At 39.8% G+C, this 15,870-nt stretch overlaps 1 protein-coding gene across 1 annotated transcript in view; it reads left to right on the top strand.

Moving 5' to 3' along the window:
• Positions 1 to 15,870, top strand: part of rusc2 (RUN and SH3 domain containing 2) — a 39,730-nt gene that overhangs the window by 6,290 nt on the left and 17,570 nt on the right. Inside the window, exon 2 of the mRNA XM_061038243.1 lies at positions 13,115 to 14,832. Coding sequence (XP_060894226.1) covers positions 13,270 to 14,832 — 1,563 coding nt within the window. The 5' untranslated portion in view covers positions 13,115 to 13,269. The remainder of the gene's footprint in view (positions 1 to 13,114; positions 14,833 to 15,870) is intronic.

Here is a 15,870-nt window from a genome sequence, read left to right as displayed (position 1 = left end):
TTTTAATATGATATTTTATATGCTTTTAAAATTTTTAACTGCTGAAGGGGTTGCACAAAATCAATTTTGAACAAGTTGCATTTTTAAGAAATCATGTTAAAGTTCAATTAGACTGAAATACAAATAAAAAGTGAGATGAACAGACTGAGAATTGTATCTTATTTGAAAAAAAAAACAGTTCTTGATTTAGTTTAGTGTAGTGGGCATAATACAGTTAAAAAGCTTAATCGCAACATATTGTATCGCAATTCTCAGCATATTGCAAAATGTTAACAATTGCAATGGAATCGTATCGTGTCTCGAGTGTCGCGATAATATTGTACCTTTAGCGTTGCGCAGCTAATGTCACAACAATGTGAAAGATGAAATAGTTTGTTATCAATAAGATGACTCCTTTTGTTTACTATTTGGGAAATTAAATAGGAAATCTCTAGAAACAGTGTCTGGATCAATAAAACTCAAACATACCCAGCTCTAGATAATAATCATAAAGGGCCTTTTACATGTGTCCTCCAAAAAATAGTCACCAAAAGGCATTCATTACAAATCATCAGCTTTGAAGCAGATCTGGAACAATACGTTCCCCCATCCCAATCTCCAATCAAGCTTTTGCCAGAATTGCCAGTTCTCTGAGTCAGGCAGAAAAACAGAGGATGACTTGTCATTTTACTTTAAATTGGAGCTCTGTGCATTTATATTTCTAGTTTTAAATGATTTCTAGTTTTAACCAAGCCCGTGACCAGCACGTTGCTGGGTCAAAACTTTCAGTTTCCTGTGAAAATGGCATTCAGCCACCCTTCAGAAAAGACACACAACTAGTAATGTTTTGTGGTTTTATTGAGATGCAGAGGATGGAAAATGAGCACTGAATACTACAAACAATCTCTGTTGAAAGTCATCATGAGATGGTAAACAGCAAATAGTATATTTTTGTTGTGGCCTCCTACTTAAAACAATGTTGGGTTGTGAGGCGGTTAGGCCGTAACCATCTGCAGTCCATCTTGGTTGGATATTTGTGTGTTCAGCAGCAGCATGGGAGGAGGCCGAGGAGACACAGTAGATGAAAAGAGAGAGGAAGATGATTATAGAGGCAGAAATGAGCAAAGGAGAGACATATTAGACTGCAGTGCTCACAGTCCAGAGAGTGGGGGAGCAGGGATTAAGTGAAGCTGAGGGTTGGAGGGGATGGAGTAAGCATTATGGATTGAAATAAGGCTGAGTTTAAGGTGTTTGGAAACTGACCAGAGAAAGAGGAGAAGAGAGAAAGCCAGAGTCAGCAAAGAGAGAGAGAGAGACCGAGACCGAGAGAGAGAGAGAGAGGATGGAAGAAGAGAAGTGCAGCTTTTGAAAATGATATTTCCTTATGATGTTTTGTTTTCACGTAGCCTAGATTGCAGCCATGTTAAGTTATGCTTAATTTAGTAATCCTTATTTAAGATCTGAAACACATGGAAATGCCATCTTCTGATTTGTTTGTCACAAAAGCCAAAGTCATAAACTTAATGAAGTTAAATTAAGTTAAACTAATGCATTTTAAGCTATCACATTGGCGTTGACTCAAATGAAGCTGCAGCAGTTGGTGGATTGATGTGTTTCTTAATCAACAGCAAGTGCAGCCATTAGACATTTGTTTTTCTGGTTTTGTTTTAAAAGCTTGAATAGCAAATGTTTTGTCAATTCATGCTTCTTAAACTAAATATTGCTTCACTTTGTCATACTTGGGATAGTATCTTTGTGTTTCCTCATTTAGTTGGACAGAAAAACATCACCTGTGGCTGTGCGTAAATCATCTACTTTGGACAGATTAGAAAGTCAATGAATCAGGAGGAATAACTGACAGATGAATGGGTTTTGAAAATAATCACTGATCTCTTGAATTGTAATTCAAAGAGCACTTTACAGCTTGTTCTTTACTGAACTAGTTAACACAAAGTTCAGGTACACGATCATCCTTTTCCACTGATGCTTTGACACAGCACTGTGGCACAATCAATAGAACGCAGGTGTAAATGATCAAATGAAGCTGCACATGCTGCCATGGCTCACAGGGACACTTGAATATAATGGAGCCATCATTCATGTTCTTTTCTGTCATGATAAGCTCAAATGTCTGCTCTGAAACCAGCTGCAAGAAAGTTCAAAGTGTTATTGTTCGAATAACTTCCTGTCAAAATTAAGAATTTGGAATATTATAAACTCCAACACCAGACTCTGTTCAAAAGCTCAACTGAAGACTCTCCTCCTGCTCTATAGGTTGCTCTCCTCTTTTTGCATGTCATTTACACCCAGGCTTCACTGTTGATGGCTGTTACTCATGTGATGTCTAGCCAATCAATCAACCCCAACATATTTTCCTTTTTCATGAAACTTATAAAGATGATTCTTGTCTTAGTTCTTGAAAAGTTACTACTTGTCTCTCTAGAGCTACAGATCAAGATCAACATTGGTTAGTTTATCAGTCAACAAACAATAAACCAACAGAAGTTTGAAAAATTGATATTTAAGAACCAAGTGAAAGATTTTCTCTTGTCACATGATAGTTATCTGATTAACTTTGAATTTTTGATTGTTGAATGGACAAAAAAAGTATTATGAAGATATTTGCATCAGTGTTTTTCGAACACTTTGAAAAACAGATTGATAATGAAATTGATCTTAAGTTGGAGCTCAGTATACCAGATGTTCTCGTAGTATCCCATTTACTGTACGCAAAATTAATACTGATTTGAAAATAATTAATTTTTGGAGGCAAACGAGAAACTCAAGCATATCTTCAAATTATTATTTTTGGTTCTCAAAATGACATTTGTTTAAAGCAAGGTTTCTGGAAAACAATTTGCCGCAGACTCTGGAAGCTCAATTTTATTCTGAAAATTAAGCCAATTTGAGTAAAATCTCTGCAATTTACATCGTGATGAGTCCACTGCAGCCTGCCACATTCCTCCTGCTGTGGCTGGATGTCAGCTAACACTAATACCTGTCAGAGATGGCTGCACGCTAGCACTGTTATGTAAGTATCAGTAAGCTCCTTAAGTTCAGGAAGAGACAGATGGGAGAGGAAGGAAAGTGTCTCTAAGCTGTCAGAGAAGCTGGGATCAAGGTCAGGTGATAATCTTTAGCTCACTGGGAACACACACACAGGTAAAGAACTGAGTAGTTTGCTTAGTGGTAAAGGTACTGTATGTAGCATAGTTGAACTAAGGATGCGGGTAGCCATTTTTAGGTTTAGTTCCTCTGTAAGTGAACAAGATTTATTATTGAGTTCTGAATTTGCAAGAAAATGGACATTATTTCAGTTCAGTTTGCTCTTGAAGAAACTGCCATTTTCTTGTTTTGTGCCATAAAGCAATCAGTTCACATTCCACCAAAGCAATTATCCTACGATGTTGAAATCAGCACTGAGGTTCACAGAGGGTAGTAATCTATTTTGAAGTTCTACTAGTGAACAGTGAAATCTTCACTGTTAAGCAGCAGCAAAGAAAATACCAAAATAAAGAGACAGCACAAATAGTCAAAGAGCAGTAACAGCATTGTAGTTGCTAAAGTTTTCCCAGAAACCATTATGATAAATTGAGCCCTGTCCAGCTTCAGCTGTGTTGTGGGTCCAGTGTTGACATGGGAAGGATAAGGAGATACTACCAGCTTATTCAGTTCAGCTGGTGGTTTATTCCTGTGATAACTTTAAGGATACAAACACCATTTCACCGCTATATAAAAGGCAAACAGCATAGAGAGTTCAATATGAAAGTTAAGAGCCAAAAGGGCTAGTAAGAAGTGAAAGTCAAAGCCTTGCATTGGCTTCAATAATAAAATCTGCAGGCTGCATCCAAAACCATTTCACAGTCTGTGGTCGGATTTTGGTATTAACACAAGTGGAGTTTTCAGTACTTAAAGTAGAGTAGAGTTTTTATTTAAACTTTTTCCATTCAAAGTTTGGTTTGCAGCCTTGCAGAGTGATATAAAAATAATATTAGTGTTATCTATCTATTGGCATGACAAATAATACACTGTGTTGTTTTATGGTCAAAGTAATGATAAGAAATATTTTTTTTCCAACCAATTATGAATATTTGCATGAAGCAAAACATGTTGGGTATTGTGGACTTGTTGCTTTGTCAGGCTTGACAGACTTTCTGTCACTGGGCTTACTGGTGTAGGTAGAAAATTTCCACACTGAACGCATGTTTCTATTTTCTCTTCTTTCTCAACAGTCTACATATTTTGATCTGCTTAACAAATGAAATGATGTGATTTGAAACATGCTCGTCATGTGAGACGAACAAAAATCACACAAACCTTCAATGCTGTCCAGTTTCAGCATTTCTCCGATTTCAGCTTCCCTAATCTTTTTTTGTCAGGCTTCATTTGACACTGCTAGATGGAGAATGTGTGCAACAAACAAAGTTCTTTTCATTCAGCTACCCCACCACCACCACACATACACACGACACACACACACACACACACACACACACACACACACACACACACACACACACACACACACACACACACACAGATCAGTGAGCCTGTAACTCAAAAAGCAGACAGTTGCAGACAGTTCCCCGGTGCAGGAGACGAGGAAGACTTGAACTTAGGTCGAAAGGAAGTCAACTCAGTAACAGTACTAAGTCAATCAAAGTTTAAATATAATACACTGATCTATTGAAATTTATTGGAACAATTTTGAGAAAGAAGGAAGAAAGTATACTTTATTAATCCCACGAGTGGAAATTAAATTTTACACTGTTGTCGAACATGCTACGCACATAGGCTGAAATGCACACACATGCACAAACAGGATCCTATATGGACATGCACTAATAGAGAGATATCAGATACCAGACCAATTTCCAGTCTTGGTCTTCACTGGTGTCTTGAACTTGACACAGTGACCCTCCAGTTCAACAACCCAAGTCCCAAACTGAGCTACTACCACCTCAAACATTGCTGTTTAAACCTCGGTCACTGCCTAAATGCTGTATCATGTATTAGTGTGTATGACAGTCTCTTCACTATTCTACTGATCTGATGCCATGACCAATTAGCCCCCCAAAAACAGGGGGTTTTGTGACTGCAGGGGTTGGCATTAAGCAAAATGTTCACATTTTCAAGATCAGTAGTAACTGTAACAACGACAGTATGTGCTAGCAAAATGTAATGTAAGTCAAGGCCAGCAAAATGCCATCAATCTGTGATTTCCAAGAAGTATCCAAGATGTAACTAAATCTAGGTATTGGATTGGATTTATCTAGATACCAACATTTTCCTTGTCCTACAAATGACTAAACCTTGTGAACCGAACAAAGAGGTCATCATCAACTTGTTTTTTTTTTTTAGAGCGAAAAGGACCATATTTAGATGACATGATGGAGAGTTAGGAGTTGGCAAATGCTAAGTTAGCTATCAAAGTAATTATCAGAATCAGAAAAACTTAATTCATCCCTGGGGGAAATTACAACAGTATTATAACAGTGAGAATATCTGCTTTGAGTATGAGTATGATGGTAGAAATGAGGAAAGGGTTTAGTCAACAACCCTGTCATCCATCCGCAAACAAATTAGGAACATTTTCTGCTACGCAGTGATGCAAATTTAACTTACTGGCCCTGAATTAATCGACCGTTTTGTCCTCTACACAAAGAGGTTGTATTCTTTTCTGTTCTATTGTACAAAAAGTCTCACAATAGCCTTCAGTAAACATGAGTCGAGTGTGGAATTCATCCATCATGGTAAATGCCGTCTCCTCCTGCTGTGTCGTCTGTCTCTGTTGGGGCAGGGTGTGCCTTCACTCGGATGTCCTCCTCTCTGGCTCAGACTCATTCCTGGAAACACAGTCGGGTTATATAAGAGGGAGGATGTCCTTTGTTATAGTGCTGCTTTCCTCCAGTGTGTGTGTGTGTGTGTGTGTGTGTGTGTGTGTGTGTGTGTGTGTGTGTGTGTGTGTGTGTGTGTGTGTGTGAGTTTATAAGTAGGTCAATTTCCCACCCAGCTCTCCAAAACGATCACATACAGTATTGTGGGTTTTTTCCTAAAAGCTAATTGGCTCTTATTAGAACCCTCAAGGATTCTGCAATAATCTGAGTATTGACAATACCCTGTGGTATTTCTCTCCTATCTCGTTTTCTCTCTGTCTCTGACTCTTTAGCAGCAAACAAACCAAATCTGTAGCTGAACAAAATCCAAGCTAGGATTTGGGGGGGAAATATGCTTCTCAGTACATGAACTGATAGGCAAAAAGAAATCTTAACACCTCACTCGAAAAAGCAAAAATTAACTCAAAGAAATCACCTGTCATTTTTACTTGCTTGAGCGAGGAGAACATGACCTTTAAATGATGGTTTCATCTGCTAATTAGCATCAGCAAAGCTAACGTTTTCTAACATGTAGAAGGACGTTGTTGATCAGTGTAGATCTATCCATGTTTGCTTTCATTTTGTTCTAGTGAATCTTGGAAATGCCTTAGTTGGTTAAACCAGCTTTTAACACAAAGTTAAATAAATTGTTGTGTACATTTGAAACAAAGTATTTTAAAACAGTATTTAAACTCCCAGGAGACATGGTAGAAATATGAACTGATCAGGAGTTTTGTGTTTTAGGCCACCTGATGAATGCAATCAAAATACTCACGTTTTTTTTTATAGTAAAGTTTTGGTCTCCTCCAACAACTCCTGTGGGAAATATAGCTTTTCAGCTAGTAACTGTTCCCCTGCTAGTCTTTCACTTTAGCTGTCAGCCAATTCGGACAAAAAAAAAAAAACCTTGTCCAGTCCATGCCACAGCGTGACAACATTTATCAGACTGACAAAACTGAGGTCAAACAGCAGAGCAGTCACAACATTGCTTTGAAAATTCTCAAAGAAGAGAAAAAAAGAAGAGGATTATGCAATAAAGCTGCCTTATAAATAGTTTGTGGGAGGAGCGTGTTCAAGATATTATTTTGCTGCACTGTACTTGCAGTTTATCAACTTTATTTCTGATGTGCATTAACAAATATTGTTTGTTTTAGTGCATTCATCCGTTACCTTCTCTGGACTCTTTTCTCTGGTTGTTTTTCTCATGCCGTCTCTCTCACAGCACTGCCCCCCCCCCCCCCCCCCCCCCCCCCCCCCCCACCCTGCTCCTCTGATTGGCTGGTGTTGTAGCTATGGTTTCTGATGTTGCGTGGGAAATAAAATGTGATTGGCCAGGCTCAGCCTCTTTGTTCTTGTTAACCCTTTATGCCATTTGATCTGCTGTAATCTGGTACACAGATCTCTGCAGTGCTATTGTTGGCTTTAAGGAAGTGAGGACATGCTTTTTTAAAAACAACAACGTGTTAGAAGCCTAACTTGTTCTGTGTCTCTTTAAACATTATGACACAGCTAATGAGCAACTTATAAAATATATATTTTTCAACCCGTCCTGTCTGTGCATTTATATTTTATTCAGAAAAATAGCAACTGTTCCAGTCTCTGTGTGTGGACTTGAATGCTTGAATAGCCTAAAGCTCATCTGCATCTCTGCACTGCCCTGCACTTGTAGGAGACATCACTGAGTTCTGAATCACACAACTCTGCTGCCCAGTGATGCGTGTATGACAAACATCGTTCCCTCTAGGAAAGTGACGCAATTCTGAGGTCATATTCTTTCCCAAAAAAAAATGCCACAGCTAAACTTTTCGGAGTGCCTGAACATATAAGTCAATTCATTATAATATCATCTGGACCAAAAGAAAGACAAGTGCTGAAATTAGATTATGAAAGCCATTCAATGTGATCCGTATGGTGGCCGGTAGGGGTCAAACGCTCAGCAAATGAAACGACATACATTTAGAAAAACATGCAGCATATATAGAAATGCTGCACATTCAAAAGCAAATGCAAACTACCACAACAAATGCAAAGGCTGAAACGCGTTGCAAAGACACAACAGTGTTTTAGGGATGTTTAGAACCAGAAAAGATAGAGAAAACTGCGTTTGTTAATACAGTGTGGTCAATCAAATCACTTTTATATAGTTTTTAGACCCATGATCCATGAATTGCACCACATTACAGCAAACTATATGAAATCTTTTGCATTTCACGTCTGAATTTACATTGAGTGACAGACTTTCTACTCATGTCATGTATTTAAGTGATGGCCGAACAAGAGACAGAGCTTTTGCAGAGGTTCCGCTTAGCAATGAATTGACTTATCTTCATCACCAAAAAGAATTGTTTGGTATACTAAATTATATCATATATCAGTTTCAAGCTTTGGAGTCTATAAAAATAAGTTAAAGCAACCAGCTAAGAGAAATACATGAAAGCATTCTAGGTTAATATTAACTTTATATATAGGTGAGTTAAACTCATCTTTGTATTTTTGAACCAAATTATAACATATAATTTAATAAAAAATGCATGTAGTTCTCTGTGCTCTCTGTCTTTCTGCTGCAGCTGCAAATCTGTAGTCATTTGGCCAACAGTGCTGTCAATGGACAGAATTGATGGCCCCCCAAGAACTTTGCTTTCTTGATCAACCTAGCACATACAGTACTGAGAAATGTATAAATAACAATATTTACCTTTAACACTGATTGGACACCCTCATTTAAAAAAAAAAAAAAGACAAACATTTACTTTAATGTACAGAAGAGGGAAGCTTTTACAGCTACCATTAGAGGCTCATTACCACATTAAGGGGCTTAAAATGATGACATCATAGTGTACAAAATAAAGTAAAGTTGCCTTATGGTGTAGTTGTTGGTGCTCTCTGCTGACCAGGTAAGATTCTGGAGAGTCTGCTGTTGGCTTCCTCATCACAAACCAAAGGTAGATTAGATGGAACTGGTTTGTTCTGGCAGAACAAACCAGTTCCAGCAAATTTCTCTGTATGCATGTGTGTGTGCTTGCGTGTTCTATCTCTACATTGCTATTTTTTCTAGAGCAGATTACACAGCAGCAGACCAGAAAATGTAAAACGAGCTGTTTGATTCTGTGACAGAATCACACAAACATTTGTACAAGACCGGAGAATTTTGCCAGTAGTTTGTGTTAATATCCTTCTCCAACACCACTAACCGTCCCATTTAAACACACGTTACACAACCAAGCCAATCTGACCTGAAACTAATCTTCTAAACCAATTTAAGTTTCCTTAAGCTGGGGTGAACACTACGGGCTCTCTTTGTCTAAACCCTCAAACTAATGGTATTAATGTCACTTTCTACTGACCAGAGCCATCACACTCACAAATTACAAAAGTGATGTTGAAAGGATTGTGTATACATACTTATAGGATTTAACAAAAATGCTATTTTAATGCTCTAGAAAAAAACTCCAGTGCTGTAAAAATGGATATGTGGAACTAAATATAGCAGACATATGAATCTAAGACAGGTAGATGAGGCAAACATAATCCATGGTTAGAGCTTCTTCTGTTAAATCTTTTATATTGTTCACATGCATTAATATTTCTCTTAGGTTTTGGTAGTTGTCCTACAGTACATTTGTTGAATCCTTATTGTAATGCATGACAAAAAATATATCTGAAACAATCCCACCACACGGTCTCTGTAGTCTCTTTGGTCTTATGTAACATTAGCATCTCTTACTGTCTGCATGACATCAGATTACTAAAGCAGCTGTAGTTTTTTTTTCTAGCTGTTATTAAGTTACTTAAGATCAAATGTTCAAGATTTGTTTTAAAATGACCAGGTAGCCTAATTTACTACATGCCATGATAAAAATGTAAAAGGTGTATTTCAAATATATTATAGGGGCTTTCACACCGGCAGAAAACTCCTGAAAAACTCCTCATATTTGCTGGAGGAGCTGGACGTGTGAACGAAAACAGACACATTTTTCGCTCAGACTTTACCCAGAGTTTCTCCTGCCAGACCCCGAGTAGTTTTTTCTGCAGCAAGTCCGAGTGGGCTGATGTGAGAACACAGCAGGATATTATCAGGACAATTCCCCACAGACCAATGGGAGGGCGGAGTGAGGAAATATACTGTGACTCCTGCCTGGTGTATAGACTGTCTGCACGCACTCGCTTCGATCTCAGTGCACGTAATCAAATTGCTGCATTACGTTTTCTGTTCACCAGTATGTTCTCGGCTTTTTGGTTGAGATTGCAATATGCTTGCTGTGACTTGCATTAGTAGTTGTGATGTTGCATTTGAGAAGCAGTAAATAAGAGTTAGCGCAGTTGGCTTCCACCTGAGTCAATGCTGCATTTGAGTATTTAGTATGGAGAGGAACAAACCTAACACTGAAGGTGACACTGAAAGCAATTGATGACTTCCAGCTGCTTGTGAGCAGAATGAAGTTTAAATACATTAGTAGGTGTTTAATGCTGGGGCCGATAAGTTGTTTTCCCTCAATAATTATGGAAGTGAAAATAATCTAAAAAACTGTCGAAGGTCCAAACTGTTCTTCACTTCTGGCTGCAGCAGGGAGCAGCCTTTTTATAAGCTAAAAAGGTTGAGATGTACTTATCTGCTGCCCTGACAGCAAATACCAACCACTCCTGATTTAAAAAGGTCATTCGTCAAGAGTGGCATCTCTGTTATTAGTCTGCTCCTGAGGAAACCTGTCTCATCATGCTAACATTTAGCTTTAGACCTGCAGTCTGCAGCCTCTGCTGACCTTTCTCATCTCTTTATTTAGCAGTAAAAATGATAAAGCACTGCTCACTGTGCGCCTGCTTGTAACTGCGCTCATAAAGGTCTCATCAGCATTTGTAAGAGTGCCATGTTGTTGTTGTATCTTTGTTTGTACAGTATCTCTGTGTTGTTCTGTTTTTCTTGGCTTTTGCAATCATCTTATATTTTTTAAAACATATTATTCTTTTCTTTCTATCTTAAATATGTAAATCTTCTTGAACATTTCATTCTCTTTTGTCGCTGCGGCACTTAGAGAAAGATTTAAGAATCAGAATTTCATTTAGAATTAGCTTTTAATCAACCTACTTTATCTGGGATTATGTTTTACTAAGCAGGTATAATAGAGGGATTATTCTAAGGCTTAGTTAGCTGTCGTCTGGTCCGGGTCATGATCTGGTGAGCAGATGATTAAAAGCAAACTTTCATTCCTAATCCAGCTCATATTGTACTTTACGAGACTTTAGAAAATCAAAGACATAACAAAGAACTTATAAAGGCTACATTTGACTAACCTGAATCTGAAAGTTGGCCAATAGACACTGAGGCTGCTCTCAGTAACCTAGGCAACAGAAACATCCTACATCTAAAAACAGCTGTGCTGACTGAAATAAATGTAGTTGTTTCATATGTATAAATCATCCACAATCATTTGGAATAACAGGACATCACAAAGTAAATGTGGTCTGAACTTACATTGAGTGACAGACTTTCTATTCATATCATGTCATTTAAGTGATGGCCTAACAGAAACGAGTTAAATATCCCATTAAACAGGCTTCTTCAAAGGGAAGTCGGGGGGTCTTATATCTGTTCTCAATCCCTTTTAATACTGTAATAGTGTGATATAATGCAGTTACCAGAAAAACAAAAAATATAAAGCTATATTAATATGAGGTCATAAAATTCTAATCGGAGCTAGCTTTTTTGCTTCATCACTTAATTTGTGCAGCATGGTGCCTCGACTCCATTGTTTACAATACTCTGAGCAGTGTTTACATCACATCAGAGCATCACAGGCACAGCTGAGCAGACAGTTCAAATCTGGAATTGCTTTAAAATATATTTTTTGTTGTTGAAATTTCTTTAGTTAAGTTATACGTCAATAAAGCAGAGTAATTGGCTACATTTGATTGCCATGAAAGATATATCCCCTTTTCAGCTCAGAATTCCCTTATTGGGGTATCATAAACATTCAATATGAATTTATCTCTAAATTGGAAAAATGTTGTGAAAATTCAAATTTTTGTATGCTTTAATATGACCTGTAAATAAAGAAGAATAGTGCTAAATATCCAAGGCACCAGAGGCTGTTATTTTCTTGTTGTCCAATTTGTTGTCTATAATTACACTAAGGTACCACACCTTGTTGTGTATTGACATCGGCAACAACCGTATGTTACTCTTTAACATTACGGAATGAAGTTTAATCAATACAGACCTTGTTGCTCTGTGATAGGAAGATGATGCATTAGCAGCTCATGTTTGATTACTTTCAAAGTGTACATGGTGCTAAAACTATTCCACAGTTTTTAATAATCAATCAATTCAATCATCATCAATAAACGAATGAGTAGCTACTCATGCCGTACATGTGACATTTCTGGTTAGATTTTTTATTTGAGAAGGGACAAAAGATGCAGAGGGAAACAGTTGCTGTACTTTCAGTGTGTCATTTAGGGTGACCATGTGAATGGGGTTGAGATCATCGCTCTGTTTAAGAGTCAGCTGTTGGTGCATGTGTGTGTTTGTGTGTGTTTCTGTCTCCATTGGCCTCACTGTTTCCAATTCACATGGTGCTGAGTCACCCTGCTCAGTGTATATCAGACCAGAAGCTTATAGTTCTGCTACTGGAGACTGGAGTTATGGTGATTTTTGCTGCACAAATGAGACGTATGTAAGAGACAGCGCTCATATAGTGTAGCTCTGAAGACTCTTAACAGCAATGTTCATTTGTCAATGAGAGTTATCTTCAGGGTTTTCATAGCTTTGTAAGAACCTATTTTGTAAGAAGATATTGGGATTCAACAAAAGTTGCTCAGATGACTTACGTTACACAGGATCCAGTGTGAGTTTGAACCACACTTAGGGTTTAAAGTCCTAAACTCTTTGACTCTGGATATTGATTTTGACTTATTCATTTCTAATTTTTCTCTCAGGAGAGAATTTACTACAGTAACTTAGTAACTTAAATTTTTATTTTTTAGCCTAGTCAAAGAAATGTTCTTACAAAATGTTATGGGTATGTCGTGTCATGACTCATGTCAAAGACACAAAAACATACCTTAAAAAGAAAATGAGGGGAGAGACATAAATAAGATGACTGAGAGGGACCCATCTGCCATTGAAAACATCATTTTAGATACATTGAGGTTGTGCGAAAATGAGCTAAGATGAACTCATTGTCCGCACTCCCACTATTGGTGCCTGTTTTGGTCTGCCCCATTAATGTCTCCCCCCTCTCCTTGTCTCTTTTATTTTCCAGATGTACCACTCTGACCATGGCGTAGACTTCCCTGACCTCTCATTTCAAGTCCCTGGCAGCCCTGCAGAGCTAGACCCAGCAAACACAGTGTGAAAAAAGTCCTCTACATATCTCCTTTCCCCTTCACCCACACGGGCCCTCCCTTCTCCTTGACCATGGACAGCCCTCCTAAGCTTTCAGGAGAAACCCTGATTGTGCATCACATCCCCCTGGTGCACTGCCAAGTGTCAGGTGGGCGGAAGGGCGGCTGCGGGAGCTCCCTGAAGAGGAGCAACCCTTTTAGCCAACCAGAGAACCTGGGTTTAAGTCGCACCACTTCCCTCCCAGAGAGAGACGTCCTTCAGAGAGAGGCTCTTCTCTACAGCAGCCTGATCCAGACTTCCAACAGCCCCTGTTCCTCCAACAACGGAGGGAGAGAGAGAAAGGGTGGCGGGAGAGGAGGCAGCACTGCCAGTGATGATTCATCGTTTACCTCGAGCAACTCAGAGGACCAGCTGATCACTGCTCACACTTTGCCCCGAGCCAAACCGAGGAATAGGAATCCTTTACGTCACAATCCATTCCTGCTAAACACGGAGGACGACGAACAGGAAGAAGAGGATGATGATGGGGACAACCTAAATGGTTACCTTGAAGACTCTTCTTTTCACCTCCACAGCGACATCAACTCTGGCCTCGATGACGGGATGGCTCCTTTCCACCTCCACGACCTTGGCTTTGCTCGTGAGCCCTTTCTTCTGCACAGCTCAGTGGGCGGAAGCAGTAGGGAGTGCCTGAGAGGCGTAGCAGCAGATCTCTCAAACCACCTGGAGGACTTGAACATCCTTGGCTTGGACAGCCAGCGTCGCCATGGCAGCAGCGGTTCCAACATGTCCATGGATTGTGGCGAGCAGGACTGGGGCGATGACGATGAAGAAGATGAAGATCACCCGATGAGGTGTGGGCGAAGCAGCAAGACAGGCTCCTACTCGTCCAGCTCCTCCACACAGCACTGCTCCTGCTGTGTGCTCTCCCAGAACTACCCTCAGCACTTCCCTGAGCCTTTCTCAGAGTGCCAGCAGGGATATGGCAGTGATTCCTCCTGCAACAGCTCGGATGGCGTGCTTGTAAACTTCAGCGCAATCTACAACAAGATGAACAATGGCATCCCGGACAAGACTATCGTCCCTGGGCACACCAACCTCAACAGCTCCACCGACCACTCCTGCACCTCATCTGTTTCTGATCCCCATGGAAACCAACAAGACTCAACCAGAGGGGCCTTCTACTTCGACCTCCACACCTCCCCATCTGAACCTCCACTATTACAGCAACAGCCCTCCTGCATTGACAGCACCTTCCTTCAAATCCGAGAGCCACACCTTTCCACCTCCTCCACCTGCTCCTGCGCTGTGGAGCACCAAGGGGCTCTTGACCTCGACGCCAACTGCAACTCCTACCACCCTCCACATTCTGGTTCATCTGGAGACATAGCGTCCTGTCTGCAGAGCCAGGCGCGCCTGGTTGTCGCCACCCAGAACTATTACAAACTGGTGACCTGCGACCTATCATCCCAGTCATCCCCGAGTCCTGCAGGCTCCTCGGTCAACAGCTGCTCCGACGAGCACAGCAAAGGCAGCCCAACCCCAACCCAGCCCAGCGAGTACTTCCTGTTCAGACAGCGAGCTGATGAGGTGGGCGTTGAAGAAGAAGAAGATGAGAACAGAGAATCACCTAAGGTGAGTAGAAAGTCTTACCTCTATAGTTTTACAAATTCATCATACCTTAAGATATGTAATAGGTTACACTGAAAACATCTATTACTGTATGTAAATCTGAAAAATTATGATGATGTTTATTGTTATTTAGAATCAAAGTTTAAGAACTGTTCATAAACAAAAAATTACTTTTACATTAACTTGGGCAATTACGGTATAGGCTAGTCAACCGATTCGTGGGCACCACCATCTTGTGGTGTCTGCTATAAATGAAATGCCATCTCAGTGCCTGCTGCTGCCTGCTTAGTGTGACAGCCCTATAGATGTTTGGAATTGAAACATCTGACAGCTGCTGATGAACGTACCTTAATCAGGCAATCTTATGATTTAGATTTTACATATTAGACATTGCCCCGGCATTTGATGAGGATGCCTCCTGGACGCCTCCCTTTGGAGGTTTTTCCGAGCACGCCCAACTGGGTGGAGATCTCGGGTTAGACCTAGAGTTTGCTGGAGGTATTATACTGAACATCCCGTCTGGCCTGGGAACACCTTGGAATCCCCCAGGAGGAGCTGGAAAACGCTTCTGGGGAGAAGGAAATCTGGGTTGACTTACTTCGCCTGCTGCCGCTGGGACCCGACCTCGGATAAGCGGAAAAAAAATGGATGGATGGATATTTTACATTGTTTACAACAACAGCCTGGTTATATTAGAAAACTCAACCTAAAAAATACATTTGGAATAAATCAGACTGAAACCCCTGTGACAATTGTACTCCAAATAGCTATGACACTGGAATTAGTCTCAGTCACTCTTGCTTAATTTAGAACTCAGCCACAGTCTAGGCATATAACAGGTATCTGAGGATTATTTTAGCAGTCATGTTAAGCTGAAGGCCAGGAGTCAGGAACAGTGCCACTGTGTCATAGATAATCTAGTGTGAAGGCAGTTTAGGTCTTTAGTTTGTTTTGTCTGATGTGTCTCCTGACTAAACCATAATTGTAACTATTCGTTTTTGAGAGAATTTGACTGTTTTTTTCCCCCCCTTATTTTTTGTT

Source organism: Labrus mixtus, chromosome 5 (assembly GCF_963584025.1).
Source record: "Labrus mixtus chromosome 5, fLabMix1.1, whole genome shotgun sequence".
Lineage (NCBI taxonomy): Eukaryota > Metazoa > Chordata > Actinopteri > Labriformes > Labridae > Labrus > Labrus mixtus.
The sequence above is the reverse complement of the archived record's forward strand: the minus strand, read 5'-3'. Positions and strand labels throughout refer to the sequence as shown.